The sequence below is a fragment of the Talpa occidentalis genome, unplaced genomic scaffold, assembly GCF_014898055.3.
Source record: "Talpa occidentalis isolate TD23 unplaced genomic scaffold, MPIMG_talOcc4v2.1 talOcc4.12, whole genome shotgun sequence".
In the NCBI taxonomy this organism is placed as follows: domain Eukaryota; kingdom Metazoa; phylum Chordata; class Mammalia; order Eulipotyphla; family Talpidae; genus Talpa; species Talpa occidentalis.
The window spans coordinates 51484199-51508765 of record NW_023601212.1 but is presented as its reverse complement, the minus strand read 5'-3'; the positions used below and the strand labels follow the sequence as shown (position 1 = coordinate 51508765).

Here is a 24567-nt window from a genome sequence, read left to right as displayed (position 1 = left end):
GGTAGACTCCCAGGCCCTGCAAATCTCCACGCTCTCTCCCTCACCTCTCTCTAGTGTCCCCCCTCCCAGTCTTGTGTGATCATCTCAGAGTGCCTCCTCACCCCTTCTTTTATTCCTCACCTCTAGGCACAGGAGTCTGCACTTACATATTTACAATCCCATGCTCTCTGGGTCCAGGTGTCCAAGATCATAGGCATGCGTGCCCTGCCACCCACACCTCTCAGACTTGGGCATCCGCACAGCCCAGGAAGCATGCAAGTCTGCAGGTGGTAGCCACAGAGGCTAGTGGCGGGAGGGTGGAAAAGCCTGATTTACTTCATTTACCCTACACAGGTTTTGGTTTTAAATTCTGAGCTGATTTTGAAAATGATCAGGTCTGAACTCCCAGTGGCGCCAATTAAGTTCAAGAGTAAAGCAGCATGAATTAAGTCTTGAAAACAGCTGTTTTGGAAAGTGAACCAATCAGGTTTTAAAGGCGGGTACCAGGAAGGGGGAATCTAAGGCTGGAGCTGCTTAGGAAGCCTTCAGCCAGCTTGAAAGCAAGGGATCGTCTGGGAGAGAGGCTGCTTGGGAAAGAGGCTGCTTTGGAAAGACTTCAGTGTGTTTGAGAGAGGCTGCCTGGGAAGACCTGAGTGAGTTGAAAAGGTTTCACTCAGCTTGGATGAAGCTTCAGGAGGCTTGGCTTCGCATTAAAAAGAGAAACTGCTATGGTATGGCCTCAGCAGTGCCACCTGTGACTACCACAGTCGCTGCAGGCTAGCTGGATCCTGGTCCACCACTTGCCTACTACCAGTCCCAGGCTCTCATGGAAGGAACAACACTGTTTTGCATGGGCAGCTTTGGTGTTGGACTAGTGGACACTGTGGACATTATCTGGGGTAGGACAGCTGGCTATTTTTGGCCTTAGGGACATTTTCCCTCTCCCCAATTTCCCCTTTGTAAATAAACCTATTGTTGCACCCTGAGACTGTGTGATTTTTCTTGCAATTGTCAATGCATGGCTGAGAACCCCACAAGCTATAAGCAGATCCTCCAACTCTGTTATACTTCGGTTTCAAATATTAATCTGTCAATATCTCTAGCTGTCAATAGCTCTCCTTTGAGCTCCAGGATCATACATTTAATAGTCTACCTGACACCTTCACTAGTTTATTTCAAAGTCAACACCACAAAGTCTAAAACTCAAATCAGTTTCTCCCCCTTAAACGTGTTCACCAGAATCTCCTATTTTTGAATGGCATCATTATCTACATGTATGTATGGGTTAGAGTTTTACAATTATCCTTCATATTTCCATCTCTCAGCATTCCTAAGCAATCTATTGCCAAGTCCTAATGATTTAATTCTTCAATGGCCAGCATTTGAGCCCAAGTTTTCTCTTTTCTCTTAAATTCTAAATGATTTTCACATATCTACCCTACTTCAATTTATTTTCCAAAAGGAATCTAGAAACTATTTAAAATGCAAAACCAGGGCCTCCCCCGTGGCGCAGCGGTTGAGCGCTGGGTTACGAAGCTGCCCGCAGCCTCTGCAGCATTGGTTCAATCCCCGGCTGCTCCCTGGCCACCGGAGGAGGGTCCCGCATGGCGCGCAGACCTCTCCTGCCGCCCGCTGCTCCCCTCAGCAGTGTACTTCGGTCCTTCTGCCTGCTCTGCTCCCCGCTCTGGCTCTGGTGAATTCTCTCACCCTCCCGCGCTTCTGACTGTACCCAGTGCATGTATGAATAAATAAATAAATAAATAAATAAATAAATAAATAAATGAAATAAATCTTTAAAAAATAAAATAAAATGCAAAACCAACCATGTCACTCTTCTCTTAAAACTCTTCAAAGATGTACCATTGCTTTAAAGTAAAAATAAAGTCATAACATTATTTAAATGCCTCCTACCCACTCTGGTTTCTTCTACTTTGATCTCTCCCTTGTTCTCTTCCTCAGTCCACTGGCTTGCTTTCAGGTCCTCAAGAGGTCAAACTCTTTTAGTTTTAATTTTTTAAAATTTTTTCAACATTATTCATTTTTAAACAATAATTGCTCCCCCCCCCAAGTTGTAGTCCCCATAGAATTTCCTTCCCCAATGCACCCATGCACCATCACCTCAGTCCCTTTTGCTCCTCCCCGCACCCTCTGATCCTTCTTCCTCCTCCTCCCCTGCAGGATGTCTCTGATTTATAATTGTCTGTTCTTGTTTTGTTGTGCTTTATACTGTTATTTTTTTTAATACTCATGTCATATTTGGTTCCCCTATATTCCTGCCATAAATAAAACCATAGATATTTTTCTTTTTTCTTCTGACATATCACTGAGCATAATTCCTTCTTGCTCCACTCACGTTGATGAAAGTGACATGAGTTTATCTTTTTTGATTGCTGATTAATATTCCATTGTTTATCTTGATCCATCTTCTTGCTCCAATTATTTACCCATGCATACCTTCTCTGAAACGCTCTGCTTTTTCTCTTCCATTAATTCACCCATTTAACTCCTACATAATGCTTCAGATCTCTAAGGCATTCTCTATAAATTATCTTCCTAATCTCTTCTTATACCTCCCTATATTTTTCTTTTAAAATCACTTATTAGAGTTTGCAATTATACTTTTGAATCATTAGGTGATATTTTCCCAGATATACGGGTATATGCACTATTTTTGAGGGTTACACACTGAATCTATCATTGGCATAAATTTTGAGATTGGTCCCACTGGATTTGGAATATTAACAATAAATTGATATCCACCACTTACATCAGGAAAAAAAACTAAGCACATCTTTCAAAGCTTACTAGAAATAAGAGTTCAAACCCATGTTTGCCTATTAACTTGATCCTACTAGCAAAATCAATTCATTCTGATTTTAAGTGCAACACCAAAATAATCCAGGATTGAAAACTACTAATTCAACGACTATGTACTGAGATATACTTACATGCCATATGACAGAGATTATACTCAGTACAAAGCACACAGAAGTGAACTTAATAATAGACTGGGTGTCTGCCCTCATCTTTGCCTTCTGAAAAATGTTTCTCAAGACATTTCATATAGGTTTATATATATACAACTTTACCTTAACCTTTATCTATAGTGACTATACAGGGAATACTCTGACTTAGTATTAATAAGACTTCAATTCTTCAATAGTTAAAAAAGGCACAAATAGAAAAATAATAATACCAATGACTATGTTAAAAGAAATGTCAACATTAAGATTATTAACCTTTAATTAATTCCTATTAATCAAAATCTTAAATTCTAAAAAGAACTCTAAGGAAAACACATATTGTTTTAATAAATACTCCACAAAATTTCCTGTCCAACAGGAAAATCTTCAATTAAGAAAGAAGATTGGACCTCCAGGAAGATCTAAGTAGCTTTCACATTTTGGGTTCAGTAATGTTTGTACTTACTTTGAGGTTCCCTTGGGCAGTGTTCACAGGCCGGCCATCTTTTAACCATGTAATGGATGGATTTGGGATGCCATTGGCTATACATTGCAAGGTGATTGACTTGTACTTCACCACAGCTCTCTCAGAAAGGCCTGAGGATTTGATTGTAGGAGGAACTAGATTTAAGAAAAGTTATGAAGAAGGGAGGGAGGAAGAGGAGGAGAAACATAATCAGTGGAATCAAACACTTAAAAATCTGTAAGAATCTCAAACTGTAAAACTGAAAAAGGGGCAAATGCTTAATTTATCAAACAGTGATACAATTTCATTCCATGCATTTAATAATTTTCAGCAATTTTTAGAAATTACTTATTTCTTCATTATGGATTTCTATATCCAAAGAATAAGTAAAATGTATGTATAGCCACAGCAACCCACATGCATGTGGATTACACCTTGTGACTTTTGATGCATTTTCCCAATCAATCATGGGTCTCGCATTCTCTAGGAATACTTCATTAAGTCAGGGTGGGTGCCCAGTAGCGATATTTAAACTGCATGCCTGTCCCCCTCAGTGAGACTGATTGAACTCAGGATGGCAAACTGATTTAACCTGGACTTGGGCAAAATCCCTTCCTTAAGGAATTGGAATTGAGACTGAGAATAGAATTAGCTATATTCCATGACAGAAATGAAAAGGCAGGAAAATTGCACACACAGAGGGAAAAAAGGAAGTTGATATTCATGGAAACCTGCTTGAGATTTCCAAATGGCTCTTCAGTACCCCTTCTAGTCCTTTCCTTCCTGAAGCTGACTGGCAAATGAGACATGTAACACCTGGGAGAGAGCTCTGTCTAACCTATCTGTGACACTACAATACATGCATTTATGTGTCCTGGATCCCATATAACATTCTCAGCCTCCATTTCTGGAAATAACTTTATTCACACCCACTCTTGTTTTCACTAAACCCTCCATTCCGATACAACCTCTCTACTTGGAATTTGCTGTCTGCCTCTTTCATTTCATTCTTCACACCTGGGCATTTTATGCAGCATACATTTCCTAATGTTTACATTCTGTCTAAATTTGTTTTCATGGCAATTATTGGCTAAATCTCTGTCAGTAAACTGCCTTAAGATCTGCTGTTTTTAATTCAAATTAGTATCCTCCACATTGCTTTCCACAATGCAAGCTTTATCTAGATGCTAAGGTACAATTTGAATTAGATAATGAATCAATGCATAAATTTTCAGTGTAATGCTCCTGTTACTGCTTCAGCATACCATGCACAGTTACTTCAAATTCCTTCTTGTGGTCTCCAGCTGTATTTGTTGCCACACACTGATAGAGGCCTGTATCAGACACCTGAGCCTGGGCAATTACTAGTTTTCGCCCATTTAGTAAAATCTTGAATCCATCTCTTCCATCGATTAGCTGACCATCCTTCAGCCACCTATAAAAACAAGGCAAATGGAGTTGAGGTGTGTTGTTCTGAATTATATTCCTAGAAGATATATCTCAGAGGAGATAATTTATTTATATATTAGATTCATATACATAAATTTTCCATCGTGTGTGCCTGACTTCCACTTTTTTACTCTATAAAATGAATTGTAAAAAGGAAACCTGGTCTAACACAGAAATTGGCATATTATTGGAACCTAGTAAGTTTGGATGGAGTTCTTCATTCATCTATTAAAGTTAGGCTACAAAAAGAAGCAAGTCACCCTAAATACTATGGACTTCAAATGTCTCAGTATTAACCGAGAAATGAACATAATCCTGAAACATCTGTAAATTAAAACCTTGAAATCATATAATACTGTATTTTTTCATATCATATGTTTCCCTTTCATTTAATTTTTTAATCATGTGTGAACTTATTTTATTACTTTAGCTGACTGTTCCTTTGCATAAACCATAGCACATTGGGAAATGAAAGATAAATATTTCAGAAAAATTTTGTGAATGAAGAAGTGAGAACAAAATTGGCAAACATATGCGGGTTAACTTCCTCTACTTCCTTAATGTATTTGATACATTTCCTTTTTCACTTATGAAATATTTTAGTGACTCCGGAAGATCTGCAGATACTGTGTAGTTGTTCATATGAACTGAAAATGTAATTTCTAACAATATAAATGGAATTTATCTATCTGAGAAAATTAAGACATGCTGTGAGTGTGAAGTGAAAGTTGCCTTATATATAGAGTCTGTCTTTTTAAAAGAGGAATATAAAACATAATTTTATTTGATTTTTAATGACATAAGACCTGTTTCAAGATAGCTAAAAAATCCTCAAATAAAGAAGTGAGATGCATTTGGAAGACATACCAAAACCCTTACATGATAGATGGTGGAGGAGAGCCTGTCACTGGACATTCTAGTTCCAGTAAGTTATTCACCATCACAATGAAGTAAGATGTTTCATCACCTCCTTCTATAGCTGGCGGCACTGGAAAACAACAGAGTTTAACATACAGAGAAATGGATTCAAGAAAATATGCATCATCACTTTAAGAAAAACTAAGCTATAGTTTAGGAGGCTGATAAGCAGCATAGTGATTCAATACATGAAGGGAATTTGAAATGCCTTTTTTTTTTTAGATTTTTTTTAACATTTATCATTTTTAACATTTTTTAGACAATATTTGCTTCCCCCCAACCCCTCAGATTGAGTTCCCATAGAATTTCCTTCCCCAAGGCACCCATGCACCATCACCACGGTCCACTGTGAAATGCCTTTTGAAATAAATTTTACACTAAACACCAGGATGCACTCTGACATTGAGGGGGTTTCCCTCAATCTAGCAGTATGGTGCTGCTATGTCACATGAATTTAAAGTTGATTGATATTTTATATTGTTTCTTTTCATAAGATGAAAAGAAGGGAACCTTAAAAGCCTTCAATTTATAAAGAAATATAGTCAGGATTGCAAGCTGAACTCCCAAGACAGAGACTTAAAAGCTTCATGTTGTCACTCTCTGCAATCAGATATTGTCACAGATTAACAAATGCATCTATACACTTACAAAGTATTCCTATCACAATCATTGAAAGATAGTTGCATTTTTAGATTTATGTAGGTTTCAGTGGTGATAAATCTACCACTCAGTAATATATAGTCTGCAGTTAGACTATAGACTAAGACTTTCACTATTCCATGAACAAAAAAGTATTTAATAAACTTTTCTATTAATAAATATTTGAATAAAGCTTATGCTATGAAACTGACAATCTGGGCGGTGACATCCTTATTTACCTAGAACATCAACTTCGTATTTGATTTCCTTTTCCCCTGCCACGCTGGTTGCCACACACACATACTGCCCACGATCAGATTCGAGGGCACTAGTGATCTCTAATTTCTTCCCACCAGCTTCAATATGAATGTTGTCACTTGCTTTCACAGGGACACCATCTTTTAACCAGGTGAGAACTGGAGGAGGGTTGCCAGCAGCTTTACACTCCAGTGTCAGCGAATGAGCAATAACCACTTGCTTATTCAGAGGTACAGCCAAGTTGCCATCAATCATTGGAGGAACTAGGTTAAAAAAAAGTGGTATTTCAGGTAATGCATTGAAGTTGTAATGAAATAAAGGGGATTTCTTCCCTTCATGTCATTTGACCATAAAAATTATCTACATAGTTAAAGAAAGTATTTCCTGGTTCAGGTGACCAACAATATCCTACATAGTGTGAGGCACTCTGTGCTGTGTCTGGCTTGTAAAGAAAGATATTTGTACTAATAACTATAGTTGATCCTCCATATCCATTGGTTCCACATCCATGGATTCTATCAACCTCAGATGGAAAATCCATACTATATAGTTAGATCAATGATACTTGTCATTTGTACTGAACTTGTACCAACTTTTTTTGTCATTACTGCCTAAACAATACAGCATAACAACTATCTACACAGCCTTCATATTGTATTAGATATTGTAAATAATCTAGAGATAATTTAAAATACACAGGAGCATGTGCATAGGTTCTATGGAAGTACTAGGCCATTCTATGTAAGGAACTTGAGCATCTGAGGATTTTTGGCATCCTTGGGGGTCTCTGGGGCTACCAAGGAAGAGTGTTTACTTTATCTTTTCCATAAAAACTAAATGGTCTAGATATCCCAGATGCCCCAGGCAATCACTGGCTAAATGAAAGGTCCACTTCCTGCAAATCTTAGCTTTTAATTTTTTTTTCCAAATCATAGGACAAATACTGAAAATAACCAAACTCACTAGTGAACAAGCTGTGTGTTAGCATACTGGGAAGTTCACACAAAAAGTTATACAATTAAAGCACGGATTTTTTTTCCTTACCATAAACATCCACATGGAACGATTTTTCAGCAGTCCCAGCAACATTTGTCACATGGCACTTATATGTCCCTGAATCAGAGACCTGTGCCCTGGCGATATGAAGAAACTGTCCTTTGTCAATATAAAGTGTCTGTGAGCTGGATATGACTGGCCGACCGTCTTTATACCAAGTAATAGTAGGAATCGGAAGTCCCCGAGTCTCGCATTCCAGTTTAATCATGCTGTTGATCAACACTGACATTTCTGTGGTGACATTCCCTCCTTTAATACTAGGTGGAACTACAAAGGAACAAGTCTTGTCAGTTTGAGCATCTTCATCAAAATCTTAAATGCTATGCACATTAAATAATGCATTTAAGTAAATCTGACATAAAGATAATTAGGAGGCCTGTGGAGCTATCTACTAAGGATTAGTTGTCTGTCTTATGCAAACAATCTTTATCACTTTCCTTTAAGTTTCAGATTTTACTATAAGCAGAAAGTCACTCACAGCTTTAATTTCAGGGGTTCCTTTAAGTCCAATAGATCATATTATAATAATGAAGAAAGTTACGTTTTACATACAAAGCAAAGCAAAATAAAACTATACTTTCCCTCAGCAGTGTATTTCAGTACATCTGGCTGTTCTGCTTTCCACTCTGTCTCTGGTGAGTCCTCTCACCCCCTGCACCTCTAGCCTACACCACAGTTCTTATATGCATTAAAAAAAAAAAAAACACAGTTACAAAACTCCACTTAATGTAGATATAAGTAGATATAAATAAAAATGTACAATCTGTTACAATAGTATGTGCTCTCCTTCCCACAATTAAAGGTCTGAGTGCTTTCAGAACTAGTTGATCATAACTGGTGAGTCTTTAATTTTGTTTCTTACCTTTTTTTTGGGGGGGGGAGTGTGTGCCAAGAATTCATCCACTCAACTTAACTCATCTAATTGTCTACATGTGTATCTTCCACAATTCAGCAACCGCATGCCTGGCCTCACACACCACATGAGGACTGTGCCTTTGGAAAAACAACCTAAGCGGCTCAGTCCCTGCTATGGATTCTGAGCAGTCATTCCAAATTGTGCTATAATTGCAAGAATATGAAAGAAATCAAGTAGCAAGTGCCTGAATTTGAACTCCTTCACATTACTTATAAACTTTTCCCATAGAGTAGAATATTTTGTACAAATTTTTCTTACAGTAAGACAAGGGTTGTGGGTTTTGAAAGAAAGACCAGAGATACAAAATGCTATTTTCACCACTTCATATCCAGAGCGCATACACATAACATGACTTATCACTGATAATATTAACCTGGTCTAGGTAGTTTTAGCCAGGTTTCTCCACTGTAAAGTTACTCTCTTTTCCTTTTCTTTTGAAAGGAATCATTCTTCCCAGTCCAAATGTATGGGGTAGGGATTTATGCTTTACTTCTTTGAAAGGGAAATATCTACCTAATTTATTGGTATTTTTCCATATGGGAGATTTGTCATTCCTCTCCAATTTATTTATTTACTCAGTCATTTATTTCTATCAATATGGATACATGGAAACTTATTCCATACTTTGAGTTAGAATCAAGTACTACACTATCTACTACTATATATATTTTGTTGCTTGAATGATTCCAGTTTGAGCCATTGGAGCTATTTCAGTTTGTTCTTAAATCCTTGTGTCATACCATTGTCATTTTATTATTTTAGTACTTTTTTACTTTCTGGCCCTAATACATGCTCCAGATTCAGCTTATATAATCCCTCCCCCAAAAGCAACCATTTCAAGAAGGATTGATTTTAGTGGAGAAGGATATTAGAAAACAAGGTCTGGGGGCTGAGTGCAGTGCTGTACCTTGATATTTTCTTATATTCATTCTTAGAGTTAGTTCAGAGTGACAAATGTTTATACATCTTTTCTCACGCATAATTTAAAGCATGATCTACTATATTTTGAGATGAATTTAATGGTGGAATAATTTTCTTATTTAGATCAGGGCAGAAAACTATGGCCTATAGACCAGGCATGGAGATAATGAGTTAAGAATGGTTTTTATATTTCTAAATAGTGGGAATCAATCAAAGTAATAATACTATATGGTGACATGTAAAAGTTATATGAAACTTAGTGTTCATGAAAAGTTATATGAACTTAAGTGTTCATAAATAGTTTTAATGGGATGCAGTCATGATCATTTGTTTACATATTGTCTGTGGCTACTGTCACACTATAATGGCCAAGTTAAGCAGATGCACTTATTACCAAACTTGGCTTTCTTGGGGCTTTTCACTGCTGCTCTGCTCACCAAAAATTTAAGTGATACAGTTTTAACTTAACAGTATTCAAATGCCACATGTATCACTAAACCACAATTTTTTTTTTTTTTACCACCAGTGTATATTCCTTGTGTTGAAATAAGAAAAGAAAATTAGACATTAAAATGTCACATTTTCAAAGCCCACCATAGTGTGGATTACTTTGTTATCAAATTAAATAACAAATCTTTGTGTTTATTTTGGATTAACACCATAGCTGCTCTGAAAGATGATAGTCTACACCACTCATTACAATATCCCCATTCAAAGCAAAACAACAGAGAAATAGCAAATGCAAATTGAATGTCTCATCATAATAGAATTTCCTCACAAAGATAAAAATTCAAAATGAGGTTACAATCAAAGCAAGTTTCTAAGAGGCTCATTTGTTAACTAAGTAAGAAAAGCCACTTACCAATGATAATTTAATTAAATCAGGGGAGATGGTAGGAGCCAAAGAAAAGTATCCAGAAAAACCAATTTGTTTAAGAAATGCACATTTCCATGAGAAATAATTGCTTAACAAGTTGAGAATTCTGTGAGCAACATTAAGTTACTTTTTTTTTTTTTCCCAAAAGGCACTTTTCTGAATAGTATTCTTGGCTCCTGACTTGTTGACAGATATTAGTGATAAATTTTTTTGTTTATTTGAAAAATCAGTGCTACATTTGCAAAAACCGAAGAATTAGTCTGTCAAATTATTCTGCCTAGAGCAACCACAGACAAAATATTTTCAAATAAGTTGAAAAAACACGAATCCATTACAACCTGAAATGGAATCTGCTATGATATACTATAGCTGATAGGTAGGGAAAGGAAAAGGTATTGATAAATTTACGAATTAAAAGTTTATCCTTATTCTGGTATTATTCATCAGCACCTAGAGTCATATATTCATGTGCTATTGAATCAGTATTGTCCAGGGTATATTTTGTTTGCTCTTAATGGACTTAAATGTCATCAGTTCCATGAATATTTGCCAGAGGTGGAAATTAAGTATAATGACTTATCCTACCATATAGCAGTTGAATGCCTTAATGGTGGTAAAGGTATATTGCAATTTTTTGACTTTAGAACTGGGATTGAATTTTTCAAAAACTGTTATTGAATACTGTATGAATTTGCAAATTAAATTTGTCATAAATTTCAAAATATTTGCTAATGAATTCACAAAATAAAACAAAAAATTTGTAGTCAAAACCAGCACTTAAATGCAAAGCTTATACTGTGGTATAAGATCTCGATTCTCCCACAAATTTGTCGTGGATATATTTTCTGAGCTCAAGTTTCAGCCACTTAATGTTTTTAGATTTTGATGTAAATACAAAAGAAAGTTTCACATTTGAAAGTCTATTCAACTCTGAAAATGAGGTCTTTCTATCTAATCTTCCATTGGAATTGATTAATCAACAATAGAATGAATGTCATGCTAAAAGTCAAATATCAAGAGACTATAGCAGAATTCTGAAGTGTCTAGTAAGCAATGAATATGCACAAATAAAAGCATAGTTCATAGACTGATATCAAAATTTGACAGCACCTATCTATGAATACATTCAAAGATGAAAAACAAAAAATCTCATTGCAGATCAGCATTAGTAGAGGAATATTTGCAAACAGCTTTGATGACAACAATACTACCTTCAAATGACCATTTAATGAGAAGTTGTCTCTTCCAAATGAACTCCATTCTTCTCATCAGCAGACTTATATTACAAAAAAAAAAAAAAAAAAAAAAAAAACCCAAAAAACCCTCAGACTTGTATTACCAAAAGAAAAGAATTTCATCAACAATTTTAAAAATGTCTTTCTATTTTTTTTTTTTTATGTAGGGATCTATTACAATAAACTTCATTTTACCATATGGTCTGCAAAATCTAAAATAGTTCATATTTTGTCTTTTAAAAATGGTCTGCAAAGTCCTGCTATAAGTGGTTAATTAATATAAATTCAATGATCATTTTGAAAATTTAAGAGCACTTTATTCAAACTATAAATTGTAATTTTCACTTGAGACTCCCATTGAAAAAGGAGCAACTCTGAGCCAGTGGGTGACTCTCATAGCCAACCCCATGGCAAAAGGAACATCTGTCTGGACTAACCTTGACTTCCTGAATGAGCTGCTGAGAATAAGGGAAGGAGAAGAGCCACCAAGGGGATTTTAAAAAGGAGCAGAGGTTGGCCGCTCTCTTTTTAATTGGCCTTCATTGCCCCCTGGTCTCTGCTCAGCTGATGCCATCTTTAGGTGGACAGATAGCATCCAGCTGCATGCCTGCTCTAAATTTTAATGGACTTAAATGTCATCAGTTCATGAATATTTGCCAGATGTGGAAATTAAATACAATGACTTATCCTACCATATAGCAGTCCTCTCCTTCCTGCCTTTCCCCCATTCAACACTTAAGCAAATGCTTTCAAATCTTATTATTGTTTCTCTCTGTATGTCTGCTTTGGGTCTTGTCCTGTATTCTTAAGTGTACGGGTAAGGATTCACAAACTGGGTCATTCCCATTTCCCCCTGGAGTTGCCCTGCTATATTACATCATAGGTTAATCTGTAAACATATGTCACTTTTTGTCTCAATTTCCCTAAATCAGATGACTAGCCTAACTAATTAGATGATGCATACTGTTCAAACAACTCCTATGCTCCATGAATATTTTACAAAGGAATTATTATCTGTAATAATTGAAAATATTAAATAACTGAAAATAACAAAAATTATTTTTATGAAAATATGAGAAAAAGTGCTTAAAGAACCTTTCCATTTGACAGCAGATGACATCACCTATCACTTAAGGCTGTCAAATAAATAAACGTCACTTCCTTTTTTTTAATTTATATATATATTTTCTGAGATGCTTCTGTTTGAAGAAGGGTGCTACAGATAAAGGTTATGAACACCCTGCATATTACAGTGTAATATATACTCAAAGATTTTTGTACAATTTGGGGACGCTCTCAGATTCTGAAACACATCCATGGCTCTCAGTAGTACTGACTCTGAATATTCACAATTGCCCTATAGGATTTTAAAATCCCTTTTATTTCTTTCACGTTCTTTTTTCCCCTCCAACTGTTTAATTTGCACTCTCATTTTACCTCCTTTCTTTCTTTCTTTAGAGACAATATGCATTTCTACCTTTTAGGTGCATTAGCCCATCTGCCTCACCTTTATATTGATAAAGACATAGGAAATGAATGAATCAAGTGTGTATGTGGTACGCAACAAATTCTCAGTCTGAAATCTACACAGATATCCCTCACAGTTAGCCAAAATGTGGCATTTGCATCATTTTTTTCCAAAAAAAAACTAGCAACAACAAATGTTGGCGAGGGTGTGGAGAAAAAGGAACTCTTCTGCACTGTTGGTGGGAGTGCAAACTGGTCCAACCACTATGGAGAGCTGTGTGGAGATTTCTGGACCTACTAACCATAGAACTTCCATATGATCCAGCAATTCCACTCCTAGGTATTTACCCAAAGGACACAGAAACATCAATTCCAAAGAACACCTGCACCCCTATGTTTATAGCAGCACTGTTTACAATAGCTAAGCTTTGGAAACAACCCAAATGCCCAAAAATAGATGACTGGATCAAGAAGATGTGGTACATATATACCATGGAATATTACTCAGCATTCAAAAAAAGATAAACACATGCAATTTGCAGCAACATGGATGGAGCTGGAAGGGATCATGCTCAGTGAAATAAGCCAAAAAGAAAAAGAAAAATACCGGATGGTCTCACTCATAGCAGGAATCTAGAAAACTTAAATAAGGGACCAGGAAAATGAATATAAGAAAGTGAAAATCAAAATCAACAAAAAACTATGAACCAGAGACACTTTTTGGGGGCTGGGGGGCGGGAAGGGAAGGACTGGGGTCAGAATGGGGCTTTTGCAATTGTATGGGGGAATATAAAAGTAAAATTTATTATTTAAAAAAAAAATAAAAATAAATGCCTGGTTCTAGTAGAAGGCCAACAGTAGCAATCACACTTTTGTTCAAGTTGGAGGTCTATGGAGTTAATCTTTCAGTAACACTCTTTTATGAGACTATGATTCATGACCAGCATCTTCCACTGGCTTCTATTTATAGATAGAAATAATTTAAAAATGTTCCTTAAATAAAATTTCTTGGTTAAAAAATTAGAGCTTTATTATAAAAACACTAATATTAAAGAAAGATTCAGTAAAGTTATAAAGAAATCAAGCTAGAATCTCCATATATTTCAAACTGTCAGACAATACAACCACTAAGTAGATAACAATAAATGGGAAACCTATGTCAAACTCTAATTATAAACCAAGTAATCCATGTAAAGTATCTGCATTTGATTCTCAAAATCACACTATTGAGTAGGTGTTATTATTATTTCCATTTTACAGATCAGGAAGCTGGTCAGAAGGGTAAGCAATTTGTCCAATGTCACACAACTAGAAAAAAATCAGATGTTGGGTCTAAACCCAAGTCTTTCTTCAAGGTCCAAGTTCTTATTACTGACTAGACCTGTACTATCCAATAGAAATATAATGCAAGTCACCTACATAATTCTAAATGTTCTAGTAGCCACACTTAAAAGTATGAAAACAAATAAAATTTTATTAATATATTTGCTTACCCAATAGATCCAATATATCAATTTAGATGTAATCAATATAACTTTATTATACAGATTTCTTATATTTTGATATTTATCCTTTGGCAATTACAGCTCAACTCAGTTTCAACCAGCCGCATTTCAAGTGCTCAACAGCCACGTGTTAGTGGCTATAGTACAGGACAGTGTATCACTAAACCATCCATTCATTTAGCAAATATTTCTTGAGAGGTGTATCAGACATTAAAGAAAGGATCATGTCAAACAGGGCGCTGTGCCCTTATGGAGTCTAACTTCCTTGGAGAGGAAAGTAAATAAACACATAATTAGGCAGGAAAGTACCAGAGAGTGAAATGTGCTAAGAAAAAAACCATCTGGGGTATAACAGTGAGTGTCGAGGTGACAACAGAAGATTTAGAAGACCCTGTGAAGAGGTGACATTCTGAACTTTTCCACATTTTTTCTATATTTTTAGTGCCACACAGTATGGAAAGTCAGAAGAAAGTATAGTAAGCAGGACTATAAGAAGCAGGATTGGAATGCTGAGTTCTGTTCCTTTCTATTGCATGATTCTTTAGGCCTACAGTTAATGTCCAAGTGATTCCTCATGGCTATGTTCATTTAAAAAAAAAATGTGGTGGTACAGGCGGTTGAGCACCAAGCTGAGAAGCTGTCCTCAGCCTCTGCAGTGCCGGTTTGATCCCGGCCGGCCGGCGAGGATCCCACATGGCATGGCAGACCTCTCCTGTCGCGCCCGCTGCTCCCCTCAGCAGTGTATTTCATCAGTCTGCCTGTTCTGTTCCCTGCTCTGTCTCTGGTGGGTCCTCTTACCCTCCTGCGCATCTTGCCTGTGCCCCGGATCTTGTATAAAATAAATAAAATAAATCTTTAAAAAAAACAAAATTAAAAAAAGTGACCACCTTTCTCAGGAGATATTGAGAATTTTAGTGAAATGAGGACTATTTCTGGTGGAGAGTTCACTGGGAGAAAACAGCAGTGAAAACATAAGGCATTTAAAATACTAGCACATGGTCAGGACAAAGACTAAGATGGAATGAAAATAGAACAATGGAGATGATTATATACCATCTGCTTCATTCTATTTCAAGAAATTTTTTAACCTCTTCAAGGACATAAATATTTGGTATTTGTATAAACTAGACAATGAGGAAATACAATACCTCTTCAGTGAGATCATATGGAAATCGAAGGCCACTTGAACAAGTCCAAACTTACTGATAAACTACATTACAATGGGATGTTACATTCTAGCCTTCACTATAAGAAGACAGACTCTATTTTTCTGAAGAAGAATAATAAATCACTCAGTATTTAAAAACAAGAGCCATTAAAACCAAAACGGCCAACAAGAACAAACGACGCAGCAAGCGGGACTGTGAGTGGAAAGGAACTATTGCAGCCACCACACCCTGTGAACGGGAGCTGTGGAGAACCCTGCAGGATTCGCCGCAGCGGTGAGCGAACGGCTCCGGGCGCCATTAGAGAAGAACAAAGACCCCAGGAGACGCGCACACAGCCCGGGCTGCCGGTAAGCTTGCGAGGAAAAGCGGCGCGCTTGGCTGCGCGCTTGAAAAGCAAATGCAGACCGGGATCACAGCTGCCCAGGTCCCCGCACCTGCGACCTAGGCTTGCGGGGAGACGCGCGGAGGTCCTCACGGGGGTGAAAGTCCCTCACTGAGTAAGCAGGAACCAGGCACCCAGGCACGGGAGCAGGGTGCAAAAGGCGCCATTCCCGCGCCACTGAACTGGGCTACAGCCCGCGTCCTGGACCTGAGGGCTTTGGAACTGAGACCCGGGGCACGAAATTTGGGGCGTGGGTTCTCCACGATGATGGGGCACAAGGCAGACACAGCACCCCAAAGCTGTTGAGGTTTACCCTACCATTCGCACTCTGTTCCCTGTCCCACGGGGTGGGGGAGGCGAAAAACAGCCCCCCAAGGACAATAGTAGAGATCTCTGGCGCCACCTAGCGACCAGAAAAAAAAAGTCACTAACACCCCATAGAACAGGAAATTTCTTAAGACTGCTTGAAAAGGGCAGAAGGCTTCTGGAGGACCCAGTGGCCAGCCGGGAAGTTAGCCCACGCCAGGCCCCTTCCGACCAGCAGTCTGAGCCCACAGAGGGAGCAGGCACCCACGTCCGGGGCAGACTGGGTGCGCAGAAGAGTGTGCCTGTAACCGGAGGCGCAGGGACTGCATCCCGCTTCGCCATTTTAGAACAGGGACATTTCTTCAGTAAAAACTGCCTAAAACCAGCAGAAAGCTCCCCCAGAAGCCAGAGATGGCTCCTGGAGGAGCCAGAGGGGAGCGGAGAAGTTCACCCAAGATGCCACCCAGTCCGAGCAACAGAGTGTCCCAATGCATACGACAAATTGGAAAACAGACAGTAGGGAGTAGAAGAACCACACGCAACCTAACAACTCCTCAGGAAAGAAGCACACCACAAAAAGAAAACCACTGCCCAGATTGCAACGACAGCAACTTGGAAGAACTTCTGAGCCTTTCAGAAAGAGAATTTAAAATTGCCATGATTAAAAAAGTGATAGATCAGAAGAAGGAAATTGAGTGCCTAAAGAGGGAAAACAATGGTCAGAAGAATGAAATTGAGTCCCTAAAGAGGGAAGTAAAAGAAATGCAATAGATCAAAGAATTAATGGAGGAACTAAAGAACTCTGGGAAAAGCAATGAAAGAAGAATAGATGAAATGGAAGAACGAATAAGTACTCTTGAAGACACAGAAATAAAAAGAACCAAAACAGAAAAGGAAAGAGAAGTACGAAGGAAAAAGAATGAAGAAAGACTTCGGGAATTATATGACTCCATGAGGAAAGGAAATATAAGAGAAATTGGAATTCCAGAAGGAGAGGAGAGAGATGTAGGAACAGAGAAAATATTCCAGGAGATAATTGAAGAAAACTTCCCAAATGCGAAGAACGAGCTGAAAATTGATAAACAAGAAGCAAGAATAACACCAAACTTCCACGACGAAAGGAAAAACACAGCAAGACACATAATAGTAAAGCTCCCAAGAATCCAGGACAAGGAAAAAATAATGAAGCTGACAAGAGGGAAGAAACAGATAACATTCAAAGGAAAACCAATCAGGCTGACATCAGACTTCTCTGAAGAAACACTACGGGCAAGGAGGGAGTGGAGGGACATAGTCAACAGACTCCAAGAAAACAGATGCCAACCAAGAATACCTATCCCGCAAAGCTCTCTTTCCTCCATGAAGAAAGAATATGGACCTTCCCAGACAAACAGAAACTCCGGAATTTCATTACGACTAAACCCCCACTCCAAAAAATACTACAAGGAATACTAAAGCCAGAACCTCAGAGGGACGAATAACAACGAAAGAAGACCAAAAAAAAAAAAGTTATTAAAAGAATAAATAAATAAAATCAAAGGAAAGACAAACACAATGGCAAATACAGATGCTAACATATCAATATTAACTCTAAATGTAAATGGACGAAACTCTTCAATAAAAAGACACAGAGTTGCAGCCTGGATTAAGAAACAAAACCCAACCTTTTGCTGTCTCCAGGAAACACATTTAGCTACAAAAGATAAAAATAGGCTCAAAGTCAAAGGATGGAAAACAATCCTACAAGCAAATGGGCCAAAAAAGAAAGCAGGAACAGCTATACTTATATCAGATAAAACAGACTTCAAACTCAAAAAAATAAAAAGAGACCCCAATGGTCACTACATTATGATCAAGGGGACAATACTTCAAGAAGAAATAACACTCATTAACATATACTCACCAAACGAAAGAGCACCAAAATATATCAGACAACTGTTGTCCTCTCTGAAAACAGACATCAGAGAAAACACATATGTAGTGGGAGACTTCAACACACCACTATCAACAATGGATAGATCAACAAGACAAAAAATAAGTAAAGAAACTAAAGCTCTAAATAAGGACCTAGAGCATTTGGGCTTAATAGACATCTATAGAACACCAAACCCAAAAAAAAAAAACGGAGTACACATTTTTCTCAAGCGCACATAGACCATTCTCCAGGATCGATTACATACTGGGGCACAAGACAAACATCAACAGATACACCAAGATTGAAATCACACCAACCATCTTTTCTGACCACAAAGGCATCAAACTAGAAATAAACCATAAAAAGAAGGCAAGGAACTATACTACCTCATGGAGATTAAAAACCACACTACTGGAAGACCACTGGACGAACGAGGAGATCAAAGAAGAAATTAAAAAATTCTTTGAATTGAATGACAAGGAGGACACCAATATCCTAAATGTATGGGATGCAGCAAAAGCAGTAATAAGAGGAAAATATATAGCAATAGAAGCTCACATCAAAAAACAAGAAAGAACTCAAAGATACAACCTAATCTCAAAGCTCAAAGATCTAGAAAAAGAACAACAAAAAAACCCCAAACCAGTAGAAGAAAAGAAATAATAAAAACCAAAGCAGAAATAAATGAAATTGAAACTAAAAAAACAATCCAAAAGATCAATGAAACCAAGAGCTGGTTCTTTGAAAAAATCAATAAAATAGACAAACCCCTAGCCAGGCTCACAAAGGAAAAAAGGGAGAAAGCACAAATAAACAGGATCATCAATGAAAGAGGAGAAATCACAACGGACACAGCAGAAATCAAAAGAATAATCAGTAACTACTATGAACAGTTATATGGAAACAAGTTCAACAATCTAGAGGAGATGGACAAATTCCTACAACTCTACAATCACCCAAAGCTAGATAAAGAAGAAATAGAACACCTAAACAGACCAATTACAATTAGCGAAATTGAAATGGTAATCAAAAACCTCCCCAAAAACAAAAGCCCAGGACCTGATGGATTTACAAATGAATTCTACCAAACATTCAGAGATGAATTAGTGCCTATCCTTCACAAACTCTTCCAAAAAATTGAGAAGGAAGGGACAATACCAAACACGTTCTATGAAGCCAATATTACACTAATACCAAAACCGAATAAGGACAAAACAAAAAAGGAAAACTACAGGCCAATCTCCCTAATGAACACTGATGCAAAAATCCTCAATAAAATTTTAGCTATCAGAATCCAACAATGTATCCATAAGATAATTCACCACGACCAAGTAGGATTCATTCCAGGGACACAAGGATGGTTTAACATCCGAAAATCAATCAACGTTATCCAACACATCAACAAAAAGAAATATAAAAACCATATGATAATATCAATAGATGCTGAGAAAGCTTTTGACAAAGTGTAACACCCATTCATGATAAAAGCCCTTGAAATTCTTGGGATACAAGGAACATATCTCAACATCATAAAGGCCATCTATGACAAGCCAACAGCCAGTTTCATTCTCAATGGTGAAAAGCTGAAAGCAATTCCATTAAGATCTGGAACAAGACAAGGATGTCCACTCTCACCACTGTTTTTCAATATAATACTGGAAGTCCTAGCCAGAGCAATAAGACAAGAGAAAGACATCCAAGGAATCCAAATAGAAAAAGAAGAAGTCAAACTATCACTATTTGCAGATGATATGATAATATACATAGAGAACCCCAAAAACTCCACAGAAAAACTAATTCAACTCATCAATCAATTCAGTAAAGTGGCAGGATACAAAATCAACATGCAAAAGTCAGTAGCCTTCCTATACACAAACAACAAATCTGAAGAAGAAGAAATCAAAAAAACCATCCCTTTTATTATCGAAACAAAAAAAATCAAATATTTGGGAATAAATCTAACAAAAGAGGTAAAGGACCTATACAAAGAAAACTATAAAACACTGTTGAAAGAAATAGAATAAGACACAAAGAAATGGAAAGACATCCCCTGCTCATGGATTGGAAGAATAAACATTATTAAAATGGCCATCCTACCAAAAGAAATATACAGATTCAATGCTATTCCAATCAAAATTTCAATGTCATTCTTCAAAGAAATAGAACAATTATGGATGAAATTCATATGGAATCACCAAAAACCCCGAATAGCCAAAGCTCTATTGAAAAAAAAAGAAGGAAATGGAGGCATCACACTCCCAGACTTCAAACTATACTACAAAGCCATAATCATCAAAACTGCATGGTATTGGAACAAGAACAGACATACAGACGAATGGAATCGAATAGAAAATCCAGAAATAAACCCACAGATTTATGGTCAACTAATCTTTGACAAAGGAGCAAAGACTATGCATTGGAGCAAAGAAAGTTTGTTCAATAAATGGTGCTGGGAAAACTGGGTCACTACATGCAAAAGAATGAAGCTTGACCACTACCTCACACCATACACAAAAATCAACTCAAACTGGATTAAAGAACTAGACATAAGACCTGAAACCATAAAATACATAGAAGGAAATATAGGCGAAACACTACGGGATTTGCACATCAAAGACATCAAAGACATCTTTGCACTATCACTGCCCAAAGCAGTGATAGTGAAGGCAAAGATAAACAGCTGGGACTACATCAAATTAAAGAGCTTCTGCACAGCAAAAGAGACAATAACAAAAACAAAGAGAAACCCCACCAACTGGGAGAACATTTTTGCACCCAACACTAATGATAAAGGACTGATCACAAAAATCTGCAAAGAGCTGATGAGACTCAACAACAACAAAGAAAATAATCCAGTCAAAAAATGGGCAGAAGAGCTAAAAAGAAACTTCTCTGAAGAGGAAATGCAAATGGCCAACAGACATATGAAAAAATGTTCAACATCACTTGTCATCAGGGAAATGCAAATCAAAACTACCATGAGATACCATCTTACACCAGTGAGAATGGCACATATTAAAAAAACTAGCAACAACAAATGTTGGCGAGGGTGTGGAGAAAAAGGAACTCTCCTGCACTGTTGGTGGGAGTGCAAACTGGTCCAACCACTGTGGAGAGCTATGTGGAGAATTCTGGACCTACTAAACATAGAGCTTCCATATGATCCAGCAATTCCACTCCTAGGTATTTACCCAAAGGACACAGAAACATCAATTCCAAAGAGCACCTGCACCCCTATGTTTATAGCAGCACTGTTTACAATAGCTAAGCTTTGGAAACAACCCAAATGCCCAAAAATAGATGACTGGATCAAGAAGATGTGGTACATATATACCATGGAATATTACTCAGCATTCAAAAAAGATAAACACATGCAATTTGCAGCAACATGGATGGCGCTGGAAGGGATCATGCTCAGCGAAATAAGCCAGAAAGAAAAAGAAAAATACCGGATGGTCTCACTCATAGCAGGAATCTAGAAAACTTAAATAAGGGACCAGGAAAATGAATATAAGAAAGTGAAAATCAAAATCAACAAAAAACTATGAACCAGAGACACTTTTTGGGGGGTGGGGGCCGGGAGGGGAAGGATTGGGGTCAGAATGGGGTGTTTGCAATTGTATGGGGGAATATAAAAATAAAATTTATTATTTAAAAAAAATAAATAAAAACAAGAGCCATTAACACTAGAATGAACCCCACCTTTCAATTCATAATGAGAACTGATAATAAACTGCATAAAAGAATCACACTTACTGTGTATAGTCAGTTTTATATCCTTGGTCTGTTTGCCAGCAGCATTAGACACGACACACTGGTACCTTCCCTTGTCACTTCTGCGCACACTCTTTAAACGTAATATTTGTCCTCTGTCTAGAAGTGCAATGTTAGGATCCCCCAAAAATAAAGGCCTAGAAAAAGAAAATTTTATTGCATGGGTGCATTTTAATTTTCCTATGTTTCTTCTCTTATAAATAGCAACAAAAATCTTTGATGTAAGGCCAAAAATATGAGTTGATAAAAAATACATAATGATCTGATTAGTATTACTATTCAAATGAAATTATTAAGCCACTTCACCAATGCAACTTAAATCATTATGACTTTGAGATGAACAGTTTCTTTATTTTAAAACTTAACTAGTTTAATAACATTAACAGAAACCCAGTAGTGTCATTATTTGTATCACTCCTTTATCCCTTCTCATGTTCTTCCTCCTCCTTTTATGTTTTTGGATTACATAAGCAATTTTTTCTCCATCATTTAGAAAAGAAAAGCTAAGAGTATAGAAGCTTTAGATCAAGCAATATTATTATAAAGCAATTACCTTCATAATAGCTGGAAAAGTATTCACAATAGAATGAATGGTTATTACTTACTAATGATTATGCCAACTTAAAAAAGTAGATATTGCAATAAATAAAAATGCTTTTATAATCATAACTATTGAAATATATTTATGCCTGAAGCAGTTCTTACATAGTTGTAAGAAGTCATACAATTGATAGTTTATTTAACATATGAAAAACAATGGCTATTAAAACCTATGGTATCCTAGGAGTTATACATATAAAAATCAATGATTTTCTTTCAGAAAGACCCAAAGCTAGTTTTACAGAAGTTGCAGTGATTTACACAATTGATAAACAATTAGGTGTACTGCTGTAGTAACAATCTGCTAGTCAGAATACAAGATTAAATAAAACACACATTTCTTTTTTACATATCATCCTTTTATAGTTCTTGGCATGACACTTTGAAGGAAGTTCTTAAAAGCCTAAAGAATAAAGTGCTTGAGGGCCTCCCTGTTGGTGTAGGGTGTTAAGGCTCAGCACTGTCACCTCTGTCATTCCTGACCAGGGAGCTAAGCCACATGTGGTGCAGGAGACCTCTCCTGTTTCACCTGCTGCTCCCCTCAGCAGTGTATTTCAGTAAATCCACTTGTTCTGCTTCCCATTCTGTCTCTGGTGAATCCTCTCACCCCCTACACCTATGGCCTATACTCCACTTCTACGTAAAAACAAATACATACATACATACATACATACATACATACATACATACATACATACATACAGTGATTTTGATGCAATTTAACTGTTTAAAGTAAGTGAATCCTTGGTAATCCTACACAAATTTAAGTAATTTAAAAACTTTTATGGATCATTAATTATGCAAGTAACATAAAGATTTAAAAAAAAAGAAATGCCAGTGTTACAATAAGGAGCATAGTCTTGATCTCTTACCCCTGATGTTAGTCTCACTAGACTGCTCACAGTTGTTCTTTCAGATGTTTTCCTAAACATTTTCACCCATAAATGTATTTCAAGGAATCTAAAGTTTTTGTACACAATTGTATTGTGTGATTGTTCTACTTTTCTTAACATAGTAGCACTGAAGATATTTTTGGGACTCATAGCTCGGTCTTACTCTCCATAATTGCTGCACAGTATCTCATGATTTGAATGTGATAAGTAATCGACTCATTCTCCTAATGCTGGGTTTTAGACAATTACCATTTTTGCTATGACTGTGCTGTATGGATTGATATCATCCAGTTTACTAATGACACACATGATGCTTCTCCCTTCTGGATACTGAATGTGTAATCGCCCTATCACAGCAGATGAGAATTCAAATTTTAATATTAACAAGCTGCCCTTCAGAACATTAATTCCTCTTTTCTCCTAATAGAATACTCTATTTTGGTTTTTCAAATCCAAGTTAACACTTTATTTTTCAAACCTTTACTTTCTTTTTTGCCAGTCTGAACTGAAAAACAAAATCAAATTATTTTCCAAATATTCTCCAAATTAATGAAGGTAAGCATATGTTAATTATTGATTCATTATTTATATATTGCTTAATTGCTTATTCATATCCCTCCTACATTTTCTATGTTGTTATTGTCTTACTGATGTGTACAAAATTTGAATAAAATTCTTTATTTCACATGCTGCAAATCTTTACTCTTTCCTAGTTAGGACTTAGACACCTGCTTTCAGAAGTTCCTGTAATACACAAATAGACCAGGCTGTAAGAAATAAGCTCTCATGATTAATACAAATCACTGCAGCTACTTCACTGTGGGAAAACCTCAGTAGTTCTTGAAGTCTGAGAAACAGCTACTTAATTTTCTGCGCAAT

At 36.8% G+C, this 24567-nt stretch overlaps 1 protein-coding gene across 2 annotated transcripts in view; it reads right to left on the bottom strand.

Annotated features, from left to right (window-relative positions):
- HMCN1 (hemicentin 1) overlaps positions 1–24567 on the bottom strand; it is a 508306-nt gene that overhangs the window by 196979 nt on the left and 286760 nt on the right. For both annotated transcript variants that reach the window (XM_037506314.2, XM_054693419.1), the window contains exons 30-35: positions 22178–22332; positions 7717–7995; positions 6654–6935; positions 5737–5845; positions 4674–4843; positions 3409–3563 (exon numbers count right to left, since the gene is read on the bottom strand). In XM_037506314.2, coding sequence (XP_037362211.1) covers positions 3409–3563; positions 4674–4843; positions 5737–5845; positions 6654–6935; positions 7717–7995; positions 22178–22332 — 1150 coding nt within the window. The remainder of the gene's footprint in view (positions 1–3408; positions 3564–4673; positions 4844–5736; positions 5846–6653; positions 6936–7716; positions 7996–22177; positions 22333–24567) is intronic.